Consider the following 26,252-nt stretch of genomic DNA (forward strand, 5'->3'; position numbering starts at 1 on the left):
TTGTTTAATACCATATCCAAAATTTGGACCTCTTTTATCAATTCCTGTTTCCCCAATTCATGTATGTCTCATTGCAGAGGTCTAATTCTCAGAGGGGGTCTTCCATACGACAATTCATAAGGTTGGCAAAAACCTGGTACTTTCATACATGTTGGTTAACAATCTGTCCAAAGATTGGACATCTTTCCAGAGCCCTGTTCATTCTTTTACCCGAAGATTAGGGTCAATTACAACGCATCTTCCAAGCGGTGCCTCCCAACTGGGCTAGGCACCCAAGGACCTGGTGAACAAAGACCGCGGGCCTCTGCCACCTGGTGACCAAATGACTGAGCCATTGTCACCCCAATGTGTAGAGCATCCCGTGCCCAGGGATTGCATCCCTTGACAAGGCACGCCTGACCTCTACAACTCTTTCAGCGGTGGTTGGAATCCACCCTGAATACTCCAGACCCTTGGCATCTTCGGCGAAATCAACTATTAAGGACTCAAAGGATTCAAAGGATTCAAAGGGAGTTGTTCACAAATTTCACATCCTGGGGTAGCAGCTCCGGCCGAGGCCTGCAAGCTATCCTCCCAGAGCTGCCCCTCCAAGAGCGAAGCTATACCAATTGCGTCCAAATGGGTTTGTCTACTAATTTCTTTAATAATTTCCATCCCAAAGCTTTTGGGACATAAATTTTCTCATTTGGTAAGATAAAACCCTTACCCTTCCATCTTTCCCCTTCGGCTAGGGCCCACTCCTTCTCTTGTGCAGAGTAAGTCATGGACTCTACTACGGGCGGAACATCCAATTGTAAAATTGCTTCTTCTGATGTGCTTTCATCTGCTGCTTTCCTAGCTTGTTGGTCTGCCAGGCGATTCCCCTGTGTTACCTGATCCTCACCATAATGATGTCCCTTACAATGCATGACTACTATCTCTTTTGATTCCAATCTGCATCTAAAAGTTGCAAAAACTCTGTTGCATCCTTGATCTGCTGTCCCGCAGAGATCAGCAGTCCTCTTTCCTTGTAAATGGCACCGTGGGCATGCAAAGTGGTGAAGGCATATTTTGAGTCAGTATAAACATCAACTCTTTTTCCTTTAGCCAATTGGCCCTTGTCAGAGCAATCAACTCGGACCGCTGTGCGGAAGTCCCCGGAGGCAACCTCTTTGCCTCTAGGGTCTTCCCATTGCCATTCACCCCTGCATACCCCACCTTCCTGTCGGAACCAACCACACGACCTGACCCATCTGTGAAAAACACCCATTCCGGAGTCTGTAGTGGCAGATCTTTGAGATCTGGCCTACTTGAATACACTTCATCCATTACTTCTAAACAATCATGCTGCATCAATTCTCCTTCTTCTACTGGCAACAAGGTAGCTGGGTTTAAAGTGGCACATACTGACAATTTAACCTGTGGATTGTCCACCAACATGCTCTCATACTTAAGCATTCGGCTATTGGTGAGCCAATAGTGTCCCCTATGTTCCCTTAAAGTCACTACCGCATGGGGACATTTTAAAATCACAGGCTGCCCTAAGGTCAGCTTGTTTACTTCTTCCACAAGAACCGCAGCAGCCGCTACAGCTCTCAAGCATGAAGGCCACCCACAGGCCACATTGTCTAATTGCTTAGACAAATAAGCCACCGGCTGAGTCAACACTCCTACAGCCACTCCTTTTCGTTCTCCTACATACATACATACATACATACAATGCGGGGGCAGACATCAAAGCTTTCTTCAATTGCTCAAACGCATCTTGCTGTTCAGTTCCCCACGCCAAGGGGTCTCCTGACTTCCCTTTGGTTGCCTCATGGAGGGGTTTGGCGTATAGTCCGAAGTTCGGAATCCATATACGACAAAACCCTGCCTCTCCCAGGAATTCTCTAGCCTGTTTCCTAGTCCGGGGGGTAGGGATGGAGCAAATGGCTTCTTTGCATTCCACCTCTAGCCTCCGGAGACCTTTTTCCCAAACGAAATCCCATGCACTTAACACTGGCTGAGCCTTTTTTCCCAAAACCTTGTAACCTTTATCACAAAACAAAACTATACCAAAGCCTCTCAAACATTCTCCTCTACTATCTGTTCAAAGAACACGCAACAAACAAAGCATCTTTGGCTATGATAACACAAAACCACACTGGTTCCACAAAACTCACAAATGCCAATTTCCTTTTGGGAACCATCTGAAACAACAACTCTATTCCTTCCAGTTATCACATCGTTTACTGCCATACACTTACATTCTTTCAACCATTCTGGATCCTTCCGTACAACCTCACATAGATCTATAAAACTCTTGGAGGGCATAATGCCTCAGCTCCCTTTTTATTCAGAAACCCTTTTTATCATTTTATATAGATATTCCTGGAAACACAAATTCATCATCCTCTCTCAGTAAAACCAGCCCATGCTCATTCAAAGTAGGATCAACCAATCCAGCTGCAACCGGACCCCAACTGGGCTGGTCTCCCTGGAACACAGCAACCAAATCATTAGCTCTGCGAGACGCTCTTGCCACCTCCTGTTTCATTTGCATAGCCTTCCGAGACAGATAAACCTGATTTGCTATTTCCATTATCCTTTTCAATGTCAAGTGGGCCGATCCCACCTCCTTCCGCAACTTTCTCCGTATGTCTGGCCAATACTGGCTGATGAAAACACTGTTCAATACTACTCTTCCATCGGCAAGATCATTATGATCCTTCATCTCATAAGGAGAAAATTTTTCAAATGCTCTTCTAATCCTCTCTAAAAATGCCACCGGACTTTCAGCCTGCTCCTGTTTCATTAGGTAAATTTTCATTTTCCTTACATTGGGAACTCTTGGAGTCCCTTTCTTTAAAGCACCAACAATTAACTTCTGGTACAATTTCAAAGAATCCCTACCACTTGCTGTATTTGGATCCCACTGAGGGTCTACTCTCACTGGGAACACTTTCTCTTGGTACACATCGACAGCATCCAAACTATGTGAGTTTGCATGTTCTTTTGCAGCCTCTTGCCTACCTACTTGAGTCAACAACACTCTCTCTTCTACGGTCAGCAAAACCTCCATCAACTGCTTCAAATCCACCCAACTAGGACTATGTATCAGAATAATACCTTTGACCAGATTTGCCATGCCCCTTGGATCCTCCGTCCAAGTAGGGTAGGCCATTTGCCAATCCAAAATATCAGAACTGGTGGTAGGTATACGCTGACACAGAGTCCCAGTTTCGAACCTAGGGTTCCCCTGGTCACCTGGGGAAGTGGGCTCCAACTGTAGCACCTCCCTTATGGGGCACACTGCCTCATCTAGTGGTGACAGTGTAGGACAGAAGGCAGGTGTACACGGGGGAGCTGGCATAGGCTCATCAGCCGGATTCCCTAAATTTGGATAGGGGAGACTTTGTCTTCCCCATCTCTTTCCCATTGGGGAAAATGATGTTTTCAACCATCCTCCTCTTTTCCAGTATCTTGATTCTTTTCCCTCCATTGCGGTACGCGGAGTAGACCCTGGCCTGAACGCAAGGTCTCCTCCGCCCTCCCACGAGACGGGAAAAGAAAACCCAACAATAAATTTCCTAGTGGAGTATGTCCCCGGACCGTGGTCGGACCATCCTTGCACGTCTTGCTACTAGGGCCTGCCTCCGGACCTGGTCGGACTATCCTTGCAGGTCTTTCCCAGAGCTCTCTTCCCTTTGGGGTTCTCTTGGTTCCCAAGGGATTCCTACGGGACCCAGAACGGCTTCTACAATTTAAAACTCTCCCTCCCCGCAATGCTAAACACCAAGCGGTTTAAGAGGTATACTTGCCTAATTTCGTTCCGTCCCGCGGCGGCCGGCCGACTTTCCCAGCGGTGGTTGTCTCACAACTTCTGTTTTGGAGGAGAGCACGCCTTTCCTTCCCTCGGGTGCCGCGAAGGGAACCACCGGTCTTTACCTCTATTTAGAGGCCGTGGCCACGTCTCGGCGCGGACTGTACGCGGCACCCCGGAAGGGGAAGAAGCGGACACGCCTTGCTCCCAAGAGCAGCTCCGAGTGAGCTTCAACGGAACCTTGGCGACACTACAAAGTCCAAAATTTGACTACAGAGCCCATAATCTCATCCCGGACGAGCCCCCAAATGAAAGGGGTGATCTGGGCAAGTACCCCAATCACATGAAATACCGGGTTTCGCCAAGTCGTTATGAGCACACTTGGAGTCCAAAGAGTTGAGGACAAAACACACCTTTATTAGGTAGCTACCGGCTGACAGAGCCACACAGCAGTGTGAGGCTGGCAAAAGCTGTCGGCCTCGAGCCCATCGGCTCAGGGTCTTTTATACACTTCTCTAGTTCCCCATTCTGAACTGGGCTTTACTGGAAGAACTACAAGCACTTCCTGAGTTGTAAACAACTTCGGGATATTGCCCAATCATGAACTGTAGAATATTTCAACAGGTGCAGCAAAAAGTACATGTATTGCATACATTTCATAAACATTGCATAAATTTCTCAGAATCGGCACAACTGATTATTGCTAAACATAGAACACATGTCATCTGTCACAAGACATCAAGTTGCACACTTTGTCTTTACTGTCAAAGGGAGACTGATTTTCTAGTTTCAACCATACAGGCATTTCAAAATGGAGTCACTTTGGTCCAGTGACCCCTTCATGGGTCACATTATTGCTTTGCTTGGCTGTGGAAGATCTGTGCATGATGGGTCCTGTGAGATGTCGGTTGCAGAAACAGAGTGTCGACTTCTTCCGTAAAGGCTTCAGAAAACTTGTTCATTGTTGGCAGAAATGTATCCAATTGTCTGGTGATTATGTGGAAAAGTGAATAGTGGTGGTTAAAGAGCACATTCTAAGGATTATTTCTGTGTTTGATTTATTAAAATATAAGTAATGAAGGTAGAGTCATTACTTTTCATTCAACGTTCGTATAATTACCAGAACCTTCCAATCAGCAACACAAAAACTGTTTGAAAGAATCTGTGTATTATCCTACAGTACAAATGGCCCTTTCCCAACTATTGGTTTTGAATGAGTGCCCCGAGATGTTTGCTTATCATGTCAGAAATGACTTGAGAACATACTGCAAGTTGTCTCTGGTGTGAGAGAATTGGCTGTCTACGGAGACGTTGCCCAGGGGACGTTGCCCAGATGTGTTACCATCCTGCTGGGAGGCTTCTCTCATGTCCCTGCAAGCTAGAGCTGGTGGACAGGAGCTCACCCCCTCTCACGAATTTGAACCGGCAACCTTCAGGTCATCAACCCAACCTTCAAGTCAGCAGTTCAGCCAGGAATGAGTGCATGCAAATGGCAGAGATCCCATTTTTTCCACCATAGAAGCATCTTGGAGGACCTAGCAATGCCTAGAGAAGTGACAGAAGCTTGGGAATGTATTTGTTGTGGATACATGGACCATACTGTATTACTCAACCACGTGAAGTTTGTATATATAAGGATTCTAGAAGCTTGTTTGTCACCATTTGCAATTAAATCCAATTATGTTTTGATAGCTGGTGGAGGGATGGGGGAATTTAATATTCGATGCAGGTCCAGATGTAAACATTGGTTCTTTTGCCCTTGATGAATGCTGAGTTCAGATACCAAGACTTCAAAAGTTGGCATTTCAACTTTGCATCACATTGTCATGGTTGAGTGCAAACTGCATTTGTTCTTATGCTTTCAGGGAGGAAAAGGCGATTCTGGAATCACGGGAGACATCGGACGGAAAGGTGCAAAGGTACAAACACTTCTAAGGGGCTGCTATACTATCCCGAACCAGCCAAATGAGGGAAACTAAGTAGGATGGGAAACCACAAGGGAGGTATGCCAGGGATTTCTTGGTAAGGCTAGGAGAGAATCCTGCTTGAAACTCTAGCTGACAATCGGAGTTGAGTGCATTGGGTTAAATGGACTGTCATACCACCACAAAGACTTTACTATTTGTCGCAGCTATCAAACTGGGGTTCCAAACATTCAACCCCTTCTGCGGAAGCTGCACCCTTCGTCCAAGGAGAAAACCCCAAAACAAACTGTCTTTTAGTAAAGAAAGGTTTATATGAAAATATATACAAACATAACAGTCCTTGGCTTTTATCAGCAGCTTTCAACTGGCGAAACAAAATGTTATCTTCAAGCTTTCTTTAGCTCCACTCCAACAGCTTTCCAACAGCAACACCATCATCGTCACCAGCATCCTCATATTCACATCCGCATTCACTAACTCAAGATTTACTCAGTCTCTATTAATAGCCCTCAGTGTTTAGCAGGTGTCTTGATTGCTGCTTGTCATACATGGATAGGACATGATTCTTACAAACACTTATTCATTTTCACATAAGAAATGACCTAAATAATATAAAACTCTGACACCATTTTCAGCTTTTTTAAAGAGGAGGTTCAGTTTTTGTTGTATAGTTCATGAGAGGGAACCATAGATGCTCTTTCCCAGAGGTGGAACTTCATAGCCAATTCCAGCAGCTTCCTTGGAGCCAGCCATTTGCAAGAAGGTGCGAGAGGAGCAAAAAAACAAAACACATTGCATGTTCAGAAGTTAGTGCTAAAAGTTGGTGTTACAAGTTAAAGAAACCCTGCCACAGGTGTATGGAAGACAAGGCAAGAAAGGACACAGAAGGAAGGCAAAAGTAAGCAAGAACTACAGCTGAGTCAAGCCTGCAACTTTTCCTAGAAATTTTAGTTGTTAGTCTCCGGAAAAGTTAGAATTTTGAATTTTGATTGCTATACTAAATTACTCGTTGGAGCCCCTAGTGGCACAGTGGGTTAAAAAAAAAATAATAATAATAATAATAATAATAATAATAATAATAATAATAATAATAGAGCCTCCGGTGGCTTAGGGGATAAAAGCCTTGTGACTTGAAGGTTGGGTTGCTGACCTGAAAGCTGCCAGGTTTGAATCCCACCCGGGGAGAGCGCGGATGAGCTCCCTCTATCAGCTCCAGCTCCATGCGGGGACATAAGAGAAGCCTCCCACAAGGATGGTAAAACATCAGAACATCCGGGCATCCCCTGGGCAATGTCCTTGCAGATGGCCAATTCTCTCACTCTAGAAGCAACTCCGGTTGCTCCTGACACAAAATAATAATAATAATAATAATAATAATACGAATGGGACCCTGAAGAAGGAGACAGAAGGCCTGATCCTTGCAGCCCAGGAGCAAGCCATCAGAACAAATGCAATTAAGGCCAAGATTGAAAAATCAGCTGATGACCCAAAATGCAGACTGTGCAAGGAAGCTGACGAAACCATTGATCATATCCTCAGCTGCTGTAAGAAAATTGCACAGACAGACTACAAACAGAGGCACAACTGTGTGGCCCAAATGATCCATTGGAACTTATGCATCAAGTACCACCTGCCAGCAGCAAAGAACTGGTGGGATCACAAACCAGCAAAGGTCGTGGAAAATGAACACGCAAAGATACTGTGGGACTTCCGAATCCAGACTGACAAAGTTCTGGAACACAACACACCAGATATCACAGTTGTGGAAAAGAACAAGGTTTGGATAATTGATGTCGCCATCCCAGGTGACAGTCGCATTGATGAAAAACAACAGGAAAAACTCAGCCGCTATCAGGACCTCAAGATTGAACTTCAAAGACTCTGGCAGAAACCAGTGCAGGTGGTCCCGGTGGTGATGGGCACATTGGGTGCCGTGCCAAAAGATCTCAGCCGGCATTTGGAAACAATAGACATTGACAAAATTAGGATCTGCCAACTGCAAAAGGCCACCCTGCTGGGATCTGCACGCATCATCCGAAAATACATCACACAGTCCTAGACACTTGGGAAGTGTTCGACTTGTGGTTTTGTGAAACGAAATCCAGCATCTTGTTTGCTGTGTCATACAACATCGTTGTGTCAATAATAATAATAATAATGAGCCCATGGTGGCACAGAGGGTTAAAGCGTTGAGCTGCTGAACTTGCTGATTGAAAGGTTGGTGGTTTGAATCTAGGGAGCAGGGTGAGCTCCTGCTGTTAGCTCCAGCTTCTGCTAACCTAGCAGTTCGAAAACATGCAAATGTGAGCAGATCAATAGGTACCGCTCCAGCAGGAAGGTTATGGCACTCCATGCATTCATGCTAGCGGCCACATAGCCTTGGAGGTGTCTATGGACAACGCTGCTTCTTTGGCTTAGTAATGGAGATGAGCACCAACCCACAGAGTCGGACACGATTAGACTCAATGCAAAGGGAAAATCTTTACCTTTACTACCTTAAATTCCTTGTTAATTATTCACCCGTGTAAATCCAACTCTGTTCCTGACGAGATTAGAGCACCTTCAGTGATTATCTTGAGGACCAGGATCAAAGCCATAGTTAATATTTGGATGGAGGACGATAAGCAGATCTCAGTTTAGGATTAGAAAGCATTTTGTCTTGAAACTCTACTGCCAGCCAGATACTTTGCTTAACTGATTCAACATAAACCAGAAACATAAATAGAAAAATTATGCTTGGTACAATATCATTTATGGAGCTCACCATCACATTATGGGCTTTACTTGCAACAGGAGGGGGGAGATCTAGTTTTCTATGTGTATTGAGAGCACTAGGTTAGAAGAACCAATGCCATAGTTGGTATTGGCAAGAAAATGACATATAGGACTAGAAAGCCTCCTGCTTTGCAACTCTGATGTCAGCAAGATATTGGGCATAGATGGAACTATGACCCAGAACCTGCATAGAAAAATACTTAGCAGAATATTATTTGTGAAACTCACAATCACATTACTGGCTCTGATTGCAATGGGATGGAAGAGAGATCCAGTTCTCCATGTGTGTTTTCATGATCTGTTTACTATTTGTCCTTAGGGTTTACGTGGTTTGCCAGGGAGGACAGGACCTCCGGGTTCACATGGCATCAAGGTAAGTTGGGTTGATGTTATTTGTCCTCTCCTTTCGGAAAGGTGGCTCGCATTATTAAAACCATTTGCTGCAATCATACTTAACAGTTGTATTGTATTTTTAATGGATTTTTGTTCATAACTGTATGAACACAGCATAATGGGTTAAACCCTTGTGCTGCTGAACTGCTGACCTGAAGGTGGGCAGTCCGAATCCGCAGGACGGGATGAGCTCCCACTGTTAGCCCTAGCTCCTGCCAACCTAGCAGTTCGAAAACATGTAATGTGAGTAGATAAATAGGTACCACTTTGGCAGGAAAAGGCAAAAAAAGACACTCCAAGCAGTCTTGTTGGCCACACAACCAGGAGGTGTCTATGAACAATGCAAGCTCCTCAGTTTGGAAATGAAGAAGAGCATCTCCGCCAGAGCCAGGAATGAAAGGGGAAGCCTTTGCCTTTGTTTGTGTATTTGTGTCTCATTGTATTTCATTTTAACAAGGCATTGAATGTTTGCCTGTGTCTGTATATATGCTGTAATCCGCTCTGAGTACCCTCAGGGAGAAGGGCAAAATATAAATAAAGTGTTGTTATTGTTATTATTGTTGTTGTTGTTGTTGTTGTTATTATTATTATTATTATTATTATTATCTTTTGCATGTTTTTAATTGTGGAGTCTGAAGTAGGTAAACTGGCTTATATTGATGCTGCACTAAAACCTCTTAGGAGTCTTGCTTTCAGAGTCCAAATCTATAGTGAGATATCAAAAGCCACTGAATGGAACCAGTTGATATGTTTCTGTATATTATTCCATCTCTAGGGAGAAACTGGTGGTATTGGGAGGCCAGGAATGCCAGGGTTAGACGCACTTGTCGGCCCAAAGGTGAGCTACAAAATCCTTTCCATCTTCCAGGTATAAAGGATGCATATAACTATTGTGTTGTCGAAGGCTTTCATGGCCGGGATCACAGGATTGTTGTATGTTTTCCGGGCTGTATAGCCATGTTCCAGAAGTATTCTCTCCTGACGTTTTGCCCACATCTATGGCAGGCATACCTCACCACCTCTGAGGATGCTTGCCATAGATGTGGGTGAAATGTCAGGAGAGAATGCTTCTGGAACATGGCCATACAGCCCGGAAAACATACAACAACCCATATAACTATTGTTTCACATCTCATTTTTGGGTTGGATTTTTTTTTTCAAAAAGCAAAAGAAATTGCCACAGAATCTATTGCAAAGGGGAGATGCATGGTAGCATGAATGTAGTTTAGCACCACTTCAATGGCTCCATGACATGGATTCTTGGGATTTCTAGTTTGATGAGGCTAATGTTTAAGAAAGGTAAAGGCTTTGTCAAACTGCAACTCACATTATTCTGAAGCATTGAGCCAGGGTAGTTAAAGTGGTGTCAAACAGTATTTTCCTGCCAACCTAGCAGTTCGAAAACATGCAAATGTGAGTAGATCAATAGGTACCGCTCCGGCGGGAAGGTAACGGCGCTCCATGCAGTCATGCCTATGGCCACATGACCTTGGAGGTGTCTATGGACAACGCCGGCTCTTCGGCTTAGAAATGCAGATGAGCACCAACCCCCCAGAGTCGGTCATGACTGGGCTTAACATCAGGGGAAAACCTTTACCTTTACCTTTTTACAAACAGTATTTATTACTGGGTTGCTATAAGTTTTCTGGGCTGTCTGGACATGTTCCAGAAGCATTCTCTCCTGATGTTTCGCCCACATCTATGGCAGGCATCCTCAGAGGTTGTGAGGTCTGTTGGAAACTATGCAAGTGGGATGTATATATCTGTGGAAGGTCCCGGGTGGGAGAAAGAACTCTTGTCTGTTTGAGGCAAGTGTGAATGTTGCAACTGGCCACCTTGATTAGCATTGAATGGCCTTTCAGCTTCAAAGCCTGCCCACATTGGTGTGTATATCGAGTATCCCTGAAACATGCATTCTCGTTTGCGTATTTGCCTTTTGCTCTTCAGGGCGAACGTGGAGAGTCTGGTACCGACGGGTCCCAGGGAATTACGGGGCAGAAAGGAGAAAAGGTTAGTGCTCCCAAAGTAACATTGCAAAAGGTTACCTCTTTTCCAGATACAAATCAGCCGCGGTTAATACTATTACAGGCCAAAGATGGGACACAGGTGTCCTTTCTGCCTGGCAAAGGCCACCCTCCTTGGATAATGTCTCCCTTGGAGGCTCTTTTGTTGGGTCTTTGTTTCCCAGCGGTGGCTTTGATCACACTAGAAGGCCATTCTTCTTTGGCTAAGTAAATCAGAAAAGAGATGTTGCCACATGGAATCTCTATTAAGAGCTGCTTTATGAATGTTTAGATCAGGGGTCCTCAAACTTTTTAAGCCGAGGGCCGGTCCACAATCCTTCAGACTGTTGAGGGGCCGGATTATCATTTGAAAAAAATACAAACAAATTCCGATGCACACTGCATATGTCTTATTTGTAGTGCAAAAACAACAACAACAACAATGAAAGAACAATACAATATTTAAAAATAATTTTTTTTAACCAACATACATTTTTCAGGATTTCAATGGGAAGTGTGGTCCTGCTTCTGGCCAATGAGATAGTCAAGTTAATTAGGGTTGTTGTTGTTGTTGTTGTTGCTGCTGCTGTTGTTGTTATGTGCCTTCAAGTCATTTCAGACTTTGGGTGAGCCTAAGTCTAAAATTTATTTATTTATTTATTATTTACTGCATTTATTTACTACATTTGTATCACACCCTTCTCACTCCGAAGGGGACTCAGAGCGGCTTACAATTTATATCTATATACAATATATTATATTATTAGCATAGCACAATATTAGCATTATATATTACTATATTGAACTATACCACTATAGTAAAGGTAAAGGTTTCCCCTGACGTTAAGTCCAGTCATGTCTGACTGTGGGGGTTGGTGCTCATCTCCATTTCTAAGCCGAAGAGCCGGAGTTGTCCATAGACACCTCCAAGCTCATGTGGCCGGCATGACTGCATGGAGCACTGTTACCTTCCCGCCGGAGCGGTACCTATTGATCTACTCACATTTGCATGTTTTCCAACTGCTAGGTTGGCAGGAGATACCACTATACTGTAATATTATTAGTAATATTATATGTAATATAGAATATATCATTAATATTATTATATGGTATTATTATTAGTGTTATATTGCATTACATTATAATATTATTATCAATATTATATGTATATATATTATATTATATTATAAAACTGAGGGTGGGGGCCAGGTAAATGACCTCGGAGGGCCGCATCTGGCCCCGGGCCTTAGTTTGGGGACCCCTGGTTTAGAGCAATGATGGGCAACCTTTTGCATTTGGTGTGTCAAAATTCACCAAAAAACTTTGAGAAAAAAAAACATAATTTCACAATATGTATAGTTTAAATAACAAAAATATATAATTGTAATATATAACTGTATTTAATAAATCAAAAACTATTTACTACCATTATTTCCATGTACAACAATCTATGGTACCTCTTGAAATTTCCACACTGATTTCTCTCTATTGTAATTTCAATGTAGTCATGAATAATGAATAATATAATAATAATATAATAGTAATAATATAATAATATACTACAATAATAATAGAATAATAATAGAATGATTATTCAGTAGAGTCTCGCTTATCCAACGTAAACGGGCTGGCAGAACGTTGGATAAGCGAATATGTTGGATAATAAGGAGAGATTAAGAAAAAGCCTATTAACATCAAATTAGGTTATGATTATATAAATTAAGCACCAAAACATCATGTTATACAACAAACTTTAAAGAAAAAGTGGTTCAATATGCAGTAATGCTATGTAGTAATTACTGTATTTATGAATTTAGCACCAAAATATCACGATGTATTGAAAACATTGACTACAAAAATGCGTTGGATAATCCAAAACATTGGATAAGTGAGTGTTGGATAAGTGAGATTCTACTGTATATACAGTAGAGTCTCACGTATCCAAGCTAAACGGGCCGGCAGAAGCTTGGATAAGCGAATATCTTGGATAATAAGGAGGGATTAAGGAAAAGCCTATTAAACATCAAATTAGGTTATGATTTTACAAATTAAGCGCCAAAACTTCATGTTATACAACAAATTTGACAGAAAAAGTAGTTCAATACGCAGTAATGTTATGTTGTAATTACTGTATTTACGAATTTAGCACCAAAATATCACGATATATTGAAAACATTGACTACAAAAATGGCTTGGATAATCCAGAAGCTTGGATTAGCGGGGCTTGGATAAGTGAGACTCTACTGTATATATAAGTATATAATGTGCATAATTCCCATGGAGTAAACAACAAAACCACTGGACCAAATCACACCAAATTTGGCCACAAAAGACATTAGTCATCCAATCAATCTGCATGCGGCAGCGTGTCAGCAAAAATGGCTAGGCGTGTCAGTGCTGACACGCGTGTCATAGGTTGGCCATCACTGGTTTAGAGGGTTGACTAAACATTCATGAAGCAGCTCTTTTAGTTTTGTTGTTGTTCGTTTGTTGTTGTTGTTTTGTCTAAGGGTGTATCTCCCCTGTAAAATCCATGCAGTTTGAACACCATAATTCAATGCTATGGTGTAATGGGAGTTGTAGTTTGATGAGGCAGAAAGGCCTGAAGACCTTCTGAAACCACAACTTACTTGATTCCATAGCACTGAGCCATGGTTGCTAAAACCTGGTCAAACTGTATTAATTCTACAGTGGAGATGCACCCATAGAAACCTACTATGTTACCGTAGGCAATTCACACATTCCCAAAGGCTTAAAGACCTTGTGAAACTACAAATCACTTTTTTCATGTCAGGAGTGACTTGAAAACTGCAAGTCACTTCTGGTGTGAGAGAATTGGCCGTCTGCAAGGACATTGCCCACGGGATGGTCGGATGTTTTGAAGTTTTTACCATCCTTGTGGGAGGCTTCTCTCATGTCCCCGCATGGAGCTGGAGCTGATAGAGGGAGCTCACCCCTACTCTCCCTGATTCGAATTCGAACAGGCAGCCTTCAGGTCAGTAATCCAATCTTCAAGTCATCAGTCCTGCCTGCACAAGGGTTTAACCCACTGCGCCACTGGGGGCTCCTAGGTTGGGGATATACTCTGTGCATGCTCAGAGAGGTGTTCTCCTTCTGTTTTGGTTTACTTCTAGTCTGAACAGGATCCCACCTCCTAAGATATATCTCATTATGTATCTAAACTGCTTGGCATCGGAAGTGTTTGCAGTTTGGTAATTTTTGCATTTGATATATATTTTGGGAGAAGTAACCCCAAGCTTAAATACAAAATTCATGTTTCATGTACCAGGTTGGGCATCCCTTTTCTGAAATGCTTGGGACGAAAAGTGCTTGGGATTTTGTCATTTTGAATTTTTTACATACAGCTCGCTTGATTCCATAGCATTGAGCCATGGTTGTTAAACCTGATCAAACTGTATTAATTCTACAGTGGAGATGTACCCGTGGAAACCTACTGTGTTACCATAGGCAAGGCACACAATCCCGGCCTTAGAGGGAGGCAATTGCACATCCTCCTTGCCAAGAAAACCCTAAGAGAGTATTGCCATTAGTCAGAATTAGCTTGAAGACACGTAGCAAGAACAGCAGCAAAATGTAAGACACTCCGAAAAGAGGAAGGTAGATGTATTGCCTCATCCAAAGAAAACACGGCAAGATCTGAGCAAGGCAGTGAGCAACAGGATGTCTTGGAAATCCTCTATTCTTTGATTTGCATCGGGATCTGACAACATCAAACAATGAGCAAACTTTCCTCCCAAACTTCCCATAGGAGGGGTCGTGTTTCATTTGAGACCTTTCTGACGCCAAAGGATTAGAGAGATGGGACGAAACGAACAAAATGAAGTTCAGGAGGGAAAAATGCAAGCTACAGAATGGGGAATGATGCCTGACTTGACAGCAGGACATGTGAAAAAGATCTTGGAGTCCTCGTGGACAACAAGTTGAACATGAGCCTACAATGTGATGCAGCGGCAAAAAAAAGCCAGTGGGATTTTGACCTACATCAATAGGAGTCTAGTGTCTAGATCCAGGGAATTCATGCTATCCTTCTATTCTGCCTTGGTCAGACCATGTCTAGAATCACACTGTGTCCAATTCTGGGCACCGCAATTGAAGGCAGATGTTGACAAGCTGGAATGTGTCCAGAGGAGGGCAACTAAAATGATCAAGGCTCTGGAGAACAAGCCCTATGAGGAGCGGCTTAAAGAGCTGGGCATGTTTAGCCTGCAGAAGAGAAGCCTGAGAGAGGAGACATGATGAGGGCCATGGATCAAGATGTGAGAGGAAGTCATAGGAAGGAAGAAGAAAGCTTGGTTTCTTCTGTCCTGGATACTTGGATACAATGGAACAATGGATTCAAACTACAGTGAAGGAGATTCCACCTGAACATCAGGAAGAACTTCCTCACTGTGGGGGCAGTTCAGCAGTGGAACTCTCTGTGGTGGAGGCTCCTCCTTTGGAGGCTTTGAAGCAGAGGCTGGATGGCCATCTTTCAGGGGTGCTTTGAATGTGATTTCCTGCTTCTTAGGAAAGGGTTAGACTGGATGGTCCATGAGGTCTCTTCCAACTCTTTGATTCTATGATTAAAGCCCTCCCTTTACTCAGGAAAAGAGATTCCACCTAAACATTAGGAAGAACGACCCGATAGTTAGGGCTGTTGACAGTAGACTATGCTGCTGCCTGGGAGTCTGTCAGAGCTTTCTTCCTTGTGGGCTTTTAGACAGAGTCTGGATGGCCATCAGTCGGGAGTGCTCGGATTGTGTCCTCCCGCCTGGCAGAAGGGGGTTGGACTGGATGGCCCTGGGGGTTTGTTGTTGCCACTCTGATTACTCAACATTACTCAAAGGAAGTCAAGAGGCAAAGAAGGCCGGCCTCTCTTGACCTCTTTGCTAATCGCTCCAGTCCTTCCGCTTCTCCAGTCTCTCCATTTGCGCTGCCTCGTCTCTTGTAATAATTGCTCAAGGAGTCGCAGGGGGTCACTTGGACTAAATAGGAAAGCCGGCCTGCCAGACACGGGGAATTCATCTCATCCGTCATTGCCAGGTTCCCCCACCTGAAGCGGAAGGGCCTCATAACTGCCTTTCTTGAGCCATTCATCTCCTTCCCTGGGAGAGTTCTTGGGCCGCGTGGAGTGAGATGGATCGGTTCCTATTTATAGAGACAAGGAAAGAAGACCAACTTATTCGAACCAACAAAGAGGATGTTGAGCCAGGCAACATTCAACCATCACTCCACAGAAATTCAAAATAAATTCTATCATGAGAGTGGAAATTTGAGTTGCCAGAACTCTGCTTGAACATGAGGCTCCAGTTTTCATGGGTTGTCTTCCGGTGGGAGGCGAATGTGCAAATCCTTCTATCCAAGAGTAAAGGCTTTTGTTAACAGAGCAGGTCCAAGGTAATTTTCAAGTATAGGCGAACAGAAATTTTGGCGCTCCCCCCCAAAAAAAACCCCAATCACTGAAAAATAAAAGCTAACACCTCCCAAAAAAGGATTCTCCCAGGCAAGAGGAAGCCAGGCCGTGAAGCCACATGGTCATTTCTCCAATGCTGGACATTATTCCACAGACAAAGAAATCCCACTTGCCTTGCTTCCAACAGACGGCAGCGGGTCCGGAGTGCCTGACGCGGGCTCCGGAGTGCCCAGTGCGGGCTCCGGAAGGCCCAGCGTGAGCTCCGGAAGGCCCACCCGGCCCACTGGAAGGCCCAATGCAGGCTTCTGGAGCCTGCGCTGTGCCTTCTGGAGCCTGCGTCGGGCACTCCAGAGCCCGCATCGGGCCTTCCGGTGGGCCGGGCGGCCTGAAGAAGGCCCGCAAGGCCCGAAGAAGGAGGCAGGGGGTGGCGCCATCCTTCCGGGGGCCTCACTGCACCCCCGGAATGATTGCGCTACAGGCGACCACCTAAATGGCCTCGCTGGTGGACCACCTCTGTTTGTTAACCTCTGTTAAGTCAACTTCAATTTATGGGGATCCCATAGAAGAGACCTCCAAGTCTCCCTGTTATCAACAAACGTTCTCAGGTCTTGCAGACTCAACAGCTCCTGCTTCCTTCTTGACACGTCTTTCTGAAAAGATATCTTTAGGGAAGAGGGGAGAGAAGTGGTTTTTAAAATTGCTGAGAAGAAATTTGGGTTAGTGTCTCTCATTGGCATAAAACCAGATGTCTGTGCTAAGACTGAGTGTAGCCGCTAATGTTTTCCTTTGTGGCTTTAGGTTAACTCCATTGGGGGTTTTATATGGGGGCCTTCCAGATTTTAATCTGATTCTGTGATTTCTAAGAGGCTCATTAGGACTATGAGGTAGTGTACTTAGAACAGCTGCTAACTCTGCTCTCAAAGAGATACATTTTGGCTGATCAGAAAATCAAATAATATATAAGCACTATCTTCTACATCTACTGTACTCAACAAATATTGGCCAAAATCCTGTTAACCCTGACTATAGAATAAATCCAACCAAGTAAAACAAGCAGTCAAAGAAGAAGAACATACCCTGGCAGAATATGTAAAGCAAAGTGAAGAACCTGCTTTGATTGAAGTCAACAATCAGAAACTCCTCAAAGCACAGCAGACAAAAAACCAGTACAAGAAAACCGCACTACAAACTAGATCTGACAGCTGGCACAACAAAACATTGCATGTAAAGTTCCTTGACAAAATTGAAGGAAAAGCTGATAAGGAGAAGACCTGGCTCTGGCTCACGAATGGGACCCTGAAGAAGGAGACAGAAGGCCTGATCCTTGCAGCCCAGGAGCAAGACATCAGGACAAAGGCAATCAAGGCCAAGATCGAAAAATCAGCCAGTGACCCAAAATGCAGACTGTGCAAGGAAACCGATGAAACCATGGATCATATACTAAGCTGCTGTAAGAAAATCGCACAGAGAGACTACAAACAGAGGCACAACTATGTGGCCCAAATGATTCATTGGAACTTATGCCTCAAGTACCACCTCCCAGCAGCAAAGAACTGGTGGGATCACAAACCTGCAAAATTATTGGAAAATGAACATGCAAAGATACTGTGGGACTTCCGAATCCAGACTGACAAAGTACTGGAACACAACACACCAGACATCACAGTTGTGGAAAAGAAAAAGGTTTGGATCATTGATGTTGCCATCCCAGGTGACAGTCGCATTGACGAAAAACAACAGGAAAAACTCAGCCGCTATCAGGACCTCAAGATTGAACTTCAAAGACTCTGGCAGAAACCAGTGCAGGTGGTCCCGGTGGTGATGGGCACACTGGGTGCCGTGCCAAAAGATCTCAGCCGGCATTTGGAAACAATAGACATTGACAAAATTACGATCTGCCAACTGCAAAAGGCCACCCTACTGGGATCTGCACTCATCATCCCAAAATACATCACACAGTCCTAGACACTTGGGAAGTGTTCGACTTGTGGTTTTGTGATACGAAATCCAACATGTCTATCTTGTTTGCTGTGTCATACAATAATAATAATAATAATAATAATAATAATAATAATAATAATAATAATAATAATAATTGTTTATTTATAACCTACCTCTTCTCACAGCTTGAGGAGTCATGAGGAGTGGTGGGTAATTTGTTGTTATTGTTATGTATGTATGTATTGAAGTAGATTGTCCTCCTGACATTTTGCCTCTTTTCCTCGTTTTGCAGGGCTCCAAGGGGGTTCCTGGCCTGGGAGGCTTTAAAGGACAGATGGGCCTACCTGGCAAGGTGGGTGTTGCAGGCCCACCTGGCCCACAAGGACCACAGGGAGAGCTGGGGCCAAAGGTAAGGACTAACATTTCTTGCATCGCTCAAACAAATGGTCATTGACTTTTCTTTAGTAGACTAACCAGGTCTGAAGAGCCTCTGTGGTGCCGTGGTTTCAGTGTTTGACTACGATGCTGGGAGACCAGGGTCCCAATCTCTGCTCAGACGTAGAAATCTGGTCTTGGGGGTGGGGCTTGGTCTATTCACACTCTCTCAGCCTCATAGAAAGGCAAGGGTAGCCCCTCTCCAAACAAATCTGGCTGAGAAACTCACAGGATAAAGTCACTTAGGTCTAAAATGACTCAAAGGTCTACCATGCCTTGTGATGAAGTCCCTATTGTTTAGGTGGACTCTCTTTCCTTGCAATTGCAATCCATTACTCCATGTCCTCATCCCTGGAACAGCAGAAGAGAAGCTTGCTCTTCCTCAATGACACACCCATCCAAATGCGAGGGTTGAATGAAAAATAATGCCTCCACCTTCGTAATTCCTCAACTGATGGCAGAACTGGCATTCGGCAGATCCTGGCTTGTTCAGTAGACTCTCCTCTACAGTTCCATTTGGCGGGAAGCCTCAGCATTGGACAGTTGTGTTGTTAAAGTGCGAAGTATGGAACCCTGCGCAGACAGTCGGTGAATGCGACTTAAGCAACGTGCAGTCACTGAATTCTTGACAGCAGAAGGTGAAAGGCATCACCTTCATTCTCATAACGTGAGAGGAGTTCCTGGCAAATTTCACGTCTGCGCTTTCATTTCAGGCGTCAGCATCCTGGGTATGAATCGTGCACAGATCTTCCGATAGCCAAGCAAAGCAATAATGTGATCCACACGTTCTTGTGAAATGCCGATCATGCTTGAAATTTCTCTCTAAGTGATACGATGATCGTCCTGAATCAATCTGTCAACATTTTGCTTGTGAAACTCGGTGGTTGCTGTCACAGGACGTCCAACTCTTTGTTTGTCGCACAAGTCAGATGTTCCCACCTCAACAGCTTTCAACTTACTCATCCAACAGTGCACAGGACTCGTATCAACGCAATCACCATAAACAGCTTGCATTCTCTGAGGAACCTCCTTTGGGGTGACACCTTCTGTGGTCAAGAATTCAGTGACCGCATGTTGCTTAAGTCACATTGACCGACCATCTGTGCAGGGTTCCATACTTTGCACTTTAACAACACAACCGTTCAATGCTAAGGCTTCCCCGTCTGTGCAGGGTTCCAGACTTCACACTTTAACAACACAACCGTTCAATGCTAAGGCTTCCCTGTCTGTGCAGGGTTCCATACTTCGCACTTTAACAACACAACCGTTCAATGCTAAGGCTTCCCCGTCTGTGCAGGGTTCCAGACTTCACATTTTAACAACACAACCGTTCAATGCTAAGGCTTCCCCGTCTGTGCAGGGTTCCAGACTTCACACTTTAACAACACAACCGTTCAATGCTAAGGCTTCCCGTCTGCGCAGGGTTCCATACTTCGCACTTTAACAACACAACCGTTCAATGCTAAGGCTTCCCGTCTGCGCAGGGCTCCATACTTTGCACTTTAACAACACAACCGTTCAATGCTAAGGCTTCCCGTCTGCGCAGGGTTCCATACTTCGCACTTTAACAACACAACCGTTCAATGCTAAGGCTTCCCGTCTGTGCAGGGTTCCATACTTCGCACTTTAACAACACAACCGTTCAATGCTAAGGCTTCCCGTCTGCGCAGGGCTCCATACTTTGCACTTTAACAACACAACCGTTCAATGCTAAGGCTTCCCGTCTGCGCAGGGCTCCATACTTTGCACTTTAACAACACAACCGTTCAATGCTAAGGCTTCCCGTCTGCGCAGGGCTCCATACTTTGCACTTTAACAACACAACCGTTCAATGCTAAGGCTTCCCGTCTGCGCAGGGCTCCATACTTTGCACTTTAACAACACAACAGTTAAATGCTAAGGCTTCCCGTCTGCGCAGGGTTCCATACTTTGCACTTTAACAACACAACCGTTCAATGCTAAGGCTTCCTGCCAAATGGAACTGTAGAGGAGAGTCTACTGAACAAGCCAGGACCTGCCGCAGACCAGGACTGCCATCTGTTGAGGAGTTACGAAGGTGGAGGCATTACTTTTCATTCAACCTTCATATTTAAGCATGGCTCTCATGTCCCCACATGACTGTTACTTCTCCGGGCGAAACACCCCCAACTCCCTCAGCTGCTCCTCAGAGAGATTCCTGACTTCCAGACCTTTGGCCATCCAGCTTGTCCATCTCCTTCTTGAACTGTGATGCCCAGAACATGCATACCCTGAAGGCCACCACCCCTTGCTTTGATCTTCTCTACCCCTGCGATGAATACAAGAGCCAAGGTGCTTTGATATCCTATGGAGGAAGGAGGGAGGCTTCTTTTCTGTGCTTCCTACCCCTAGATCAAGAAGCCAAAGAAGCCTGTGTCCTTTGATGGCTTCCATTTCCCTTGCGTGGACTCCTTCATAATTTAGGATGCGGTGAGGGGAGGGGAGATGAAGGAGGAGGGAGATAAAGCCATCCATATCCTCTCGCTCATCGAGACCTTCCCTTTCAGGGCTCTTCAAGGGCTGCTCCTTCCTCCTCTTCGTGTAAATGTTCTAACCTGTTTAACCATGCATGAATGCCAGCCCTTCTCCCCTTCCCCAAGTACATTCCTGCTCTTCTTTCATTTATGCTTCAAATGGCATATTGGAACTCATCAGCTTCTACCTTGAACTTGGTAACTCATGGTTCAGACCATGGCTTTGTGGCTCTCGTAATGACTCTTAGCGATAGCAATGGATTTAGGCTTGTATCTCCAAGGTCACAAGGTCACATCTGACCATTTGGACTGTGTCCAAAATGCATCCCATGGCTTTGTATTTTTATCTCCAGGGAGAACGAGGCAGAAGAGGAAGGCAACCCTCGTGTCTCCAGGGAGCCCCAGGGACTCCTGGCAACAAAGGCGGAAAGGTGAGGAGCCAGCCTTGTTCTTGCTTTGATTTTATTTTTTTCATGTTAGGAGTGACTTGAGAAACTGCAAGTTGCTTCTGGTGTGAGAAAATTGGCTGTCTACATGATTTGAGAAACTGCAAGTCGCTTCTGGTGTGAGAGAATAATTGCAAGGACGTTGCCCAGGGGACAATGTTTTGATGTTTTTACCATCTTTGTGGAAGCCTTCTCTCATGTCCCCACATGGAGCTGGAGCTGATAGAGGGAGCTCATCCCCACTCTCCCTGGGTTGAATTTGAACCGGCAACCTTCAGGTCAGCAACCCAACCTTCAAGTCATCATGAAAAAGTCGGACTGCTAAGAGGGGCCAGTCCTTGCTCCGAGGTGTCCACAAGGCACCTTTCAAGGACAAGGATGGATCAGATTGCCTGTCACAGAAATAGATTGCCCGTTCCACTCTCCAAAGGCCACATGTACTGCCAAAACACTGAAAGAGACAGAAAACACAATTAGAACCAGCCAGAAGTCTATTTCTGATATTAAAAATATGGGAGAGTTAAATACTACAGGGGGTCCTGCTATCTCCTTGGTCAATTTTGAGTTGTGAATTTTAATCTGCATGTTATCAGTGGATTTCAACTTGTATTTTAACTCTGTGCATCTTGCTGCATGTCTTTTAATAGTGTTTTATCTCTTGTTCTAATGATGTTGTATCCCGCTTTGAGCCACAGGGAGAGGTGGATAATAAATTCATTGTTGTTATCAATTGATTCACCATTGAGCAATGCTAGAAAAGGGACAGCTGGGAGACATGGGGAAGCATTCTCTTCCTTTGTGCTGACCATTTGAACAGCACATCAGACCAAAATGGACCTGATCCAGTTGTCCACATGATCACAAAGATGCAGAACACTCCAGAGTTTCCTCCAACTTTGCCTAAGTAAAGCAAAGTCAGGCTAAAGGCAGAAGACCCAGAATATGGATCGCCATCCATCATGTAGACAGCCAGGATTGGATTCAAGGTGAGGTGAGGTTTTATTTAATTCATATAGGCAAGCCGAGAGAGAGAGAGAGAGAGAGAGAGAGAGAGAGAGAGAGAGAGAGACAGACACAGACACAGACACAGACACAGACACAGACACAGACACAGACACAGACACACAGACACAGACACAGAGACACAGAGACACAGAGACACAGAGACAGAGACACAGAGACAGAGACAGAGAGACACGGAGACACGGAGACACAGAGACACAGAGACACAGAGACACAGAGACAGAGACAGAGAGACACAGACACAGAGACAGAGACACAGAGACAGAGACAGAGAGACACAGACACGGAGACACAGAGACAGAGACACAGAGACAGAGACAGAGAGATACAGACACAGAGACACAGAGACAGAGACACAGAGACAGAGAGACAGAGACAGAGAGACACGGAGACACGGAGACACAGAGACAGAGAGACAGAGACAGAGAGACACAGACACAGAGACACAGAGACAGAGAGACAGAGACAGAGAGACACAGACACAGAGACACAGAGACAGAGACACAGAGACAGAGACAGAGAGACACAGACACGGAGACACAGAGACAGAGACACAGAGACAGACACAGAGAGACACAGACACAGAGACAGAGAGACAGAGACAGAGAGACACAGACACGGAGACACAGAGACACAGAGACAGAGACAGAAACACAGAGACACAGACACAGACACAGAGACACAGAGACAGAGACAGAGATCTGGGCAATCCACCTGCTGTAGACAACAAAGCATTGTTTATTTTGTGTAATGCAACATTTGCACAGTTTTCCTTACTTCTGTCCTACAACCTGGGGATCCCAACCAGACACGGTGAAGACATCTGTCCTTGCGCTTTGCTTCTCTGCTGCTGAGTGTGCATGCCCAGTGTGGAACACATCTCATCAATTTGAATCAGTGGATGTGGCTCTTAATGAGACATGCCGCATTATCACAGGATGTCTATGCCTCTCACCGCTGAAGGAATTATATTATTTAGCCGGTATTGGACCACATAACAGGACCAAGGCAGTGATATCTGTTATCATCCCCTGTTCAGATATCAGCCAGCATGCCAATGCCTTAAATCAAGAAATAGTTTTCTAAGATCTCTAGAGATATTTTCAGGAATACCTCAGCAAGTGAGAGTCCAAAAGTGGCAGGCTGAAACCCAGAACCTCAACCCATGGCTGATACTGGATGAGAGACTCCCTCCTGGGCACATGGAAGATTTGGCGACTTGGAAGGTGCTTAACAGACTGCGCTGTAACATCATGAGATGTAGAGCCAGCCTTAAGAAATGGGGCTTCAAAGTGGAGTCCACAACATGCGAGTGTGGAGAAGAGCAAACCGCAGACCACTGACTACAATGCAGCCTGAGCCCTACCACATACACAATGGAGAACCTTCTTACAGCAACACCAAATTCTGGTCAAGGGACATTTAGTATAATGCCAAGTTTTTAACGTTGTGTTTTTAAATACATGACAACTGTGCCCTCAGTTTGCTTCTGATACGATAAATAAATCCCGCAAAACACAGAGAAATGCACACACACACACATACACACACACACACACGTATGTTCTCATTCTCCACAAAACATCTTGACTTCTACTTCCTTTGTTTGTGAAGATGAGCCAGCCCTTGGTTTGGGAGAAGCACCGTTCAAATCTCACAGAATTAATATGAAAGTGCAAATCCTCTGCCTCTCTGAGTCTTGCCTTTCACCTGCTGCTTGTCTGGCTCTGGTATATCTTTTTGGGAAAGAAAGATGTCACTGTCTTGTTCATCAAAGTAACTTTGCTATTAACTAAGTTGTTTCAACAGGGAGAAGACGGTTCCATCGGTCGGAAAGGAGAGAAAGGAAACCCCGGACTGTCTGTGAGTATTATTCATGGATTGTGACCATAGAAAAGAATTCATGAAGGTGAAGGTCTAGGATTGATAGGTTTCCCAAATCTCAGGACCTGATCAGAGGATACAAGCTTTAGGGAAATAGGAGGAATCTCCGTGTAAAAATGCTGCCGTGGAAAGTTTCGTATATATATATACATGCTGTTAGTCCTTGTTGTCGCAGAATAGTTGGTGCTGACTTTGCAAAGACCTCATCTCTTTCTTTTATCTCATCTCTTCAACTTGTGTTTTGATTATTCTTGGTAAACTGGAAGTAAAGAAGAGACCGCACTACAAGTGGATGGACTCAATTAAAGATGCCATAGTGCATTGTTTGCAAGACCTAGGTAGGAGTGTTTCAAAGACTGTATTTTTGAGGTCTCTCGTTCATAGGGATGCCATAAGTTGAAGCCAACTTGATGGCTATTCATAACAGCCAAAGTCAAGTTTGGGCCTTCAATGTGTTTCCAGCTGCCTTGGTCTCCTTGAAATCCAAAGGCTAAAGGATGAACTATCTCATATGTCCCACAGAACACAAAATGATCCTTGTTTCCTATACAGTTGTTAAAATGTGGCTGTGATGCTCAAAAAGACTGAAATCCAGAGAGTTAATCCAATTTAGGACACGGCATGGTGCATAAAATTGCATAAAAAGAGGCACATTAAAAAACTTTATTCAATTTTACAAAACCTTTAACAATAATACAATATCACTATTACAACAGAGCCCTGGGTGGCGCAATGGGTTAAACCCTTGTGCTGGCAGGACTGCTGACTGACAGGTTGGCAGTTCAAATTTGGGGAGAGCGGGGATGAGCTCTCTCTGTCAGCTCCAGCTCCGCATGTGAAACCTCCCACAAGGATGGTAAAACATCAACACCTGGGCGTTCCCTGGGCAACATCCTTGCTGATGGCCAATTCTCTCACACCAGAAGCAACTTGCAGTTTCTCAAGTCGCTCCTGACACGAAAAAAACGACTATTACAACAAGTATTCCCTTCCTTCCCAAACAAACCCCTTCCCTTCAATTTCTTCCCCAATCCATAATACATTACACGAATATAGCTCTGTCACATCTCTTATGGCTGCATTTTAATTTTCTTTTATTGCATATAATTATATTGGTATTTATCCAGATCCTTCGGTGGTTTAAATTTGCCACATGTAATAACTAGCAAATAGTTTGCAGCACATACTATGCAATAAGTCTTCTTTTATTTCTTCTTTTGCTCCTCTTCATTTATAGGTTAACTTTTCTAATAGAGTAGCACATTAAACCCCAAAAGATATCAGTTTGTGTGTCCCATTTTAAAATTGTGCCCCTGTTCCTCTCTGACTGATTGTCGTGATCTCCAATCTTTAACATCTCCGGTCGGCTGACAAAGAACAGATGCCAGCCATAAAATGGGCCAGCCATAAAACCTCAATTACCTTCTGGTATGTGAGAGCCCCTATATAAATGGGCCAAAGAGAAGGTTCTGGTATTCTATACACTAAAACCTGTTGGTTTTTCTGGTGGAAGACTGACCCACAGCACAACTGGGAGAAGAGAACCCAAGTTCAGACTAAAATCCAAAACAGATTCCCAACCCCAAGAACAAGGGTATCACCAACCTTTCTCTCAATTGCTATAAATTCAATTTGGATAGGTGCAGAAACAAGACAACTTTTTAATGGGTGGGATTGTTTGCCATGTTTCCACATTTCCTTATTTGAAATTGAGTTTTTCCCTTTGTATCATGCAAGC

The 26,252-nt window shown here is 44.4% G+C and overlaps 1 protein-coding gene across 1 annotated transcript in view; it reads left to right on the forward strand.

Annotated features, from left to right (window-relative positions):
- LOC103278805 (collagen alpha-1(VII) chain) overlaps positions 1-26,252 on the forward strand; it is a 93,855-nt gene that overhangs the window by 53,915 nt on the left and 13,688 nt on the right. The window contains exons 16-22 of the mRNA XM_062983331.1: positions 5,650-5,703; positions 8,804-8,857; positions 9,653-9,715; positions 10,825-10,887; positions 18,527-18,643; positions 21,515-21,592; positions 24,440-24,493. Of these exons, the coding sequence (XP_062839401.1) occupies positions 5,650-5,703; positions 8,804-8,857; positions 9,653-9,715; positions 10,825-10,887; positions 18,527-18,643; positions 21,515-21,592; positions 24,440-24,493 (483 nt within the window). The remainder of the gene's footprint in view (positions 1-5,649; positions 5,704-8,803; positions 8,858-9,652; positions 9,716-10,824; positions 10,888-18,526; positions 18,644-21,514; positions 21,593-24,439; positions 24,494-26,252) is intronic.

The sequence above is a fragment of the Anolis carolinensis genome, chromosome 5 (assembly GCF_035594765.1).
Source record: "Anolis carolinensis isolate JA03-04 chromosome 5, rAnoCar3.1.pri, whole genome shotgun sequence".
Lineage (NCBI taxonomy): Eukaryota > Metazoa > Chordata > Lepidosauria > Squamata > Dactyloidae > Anolis > Anolis carolinensis.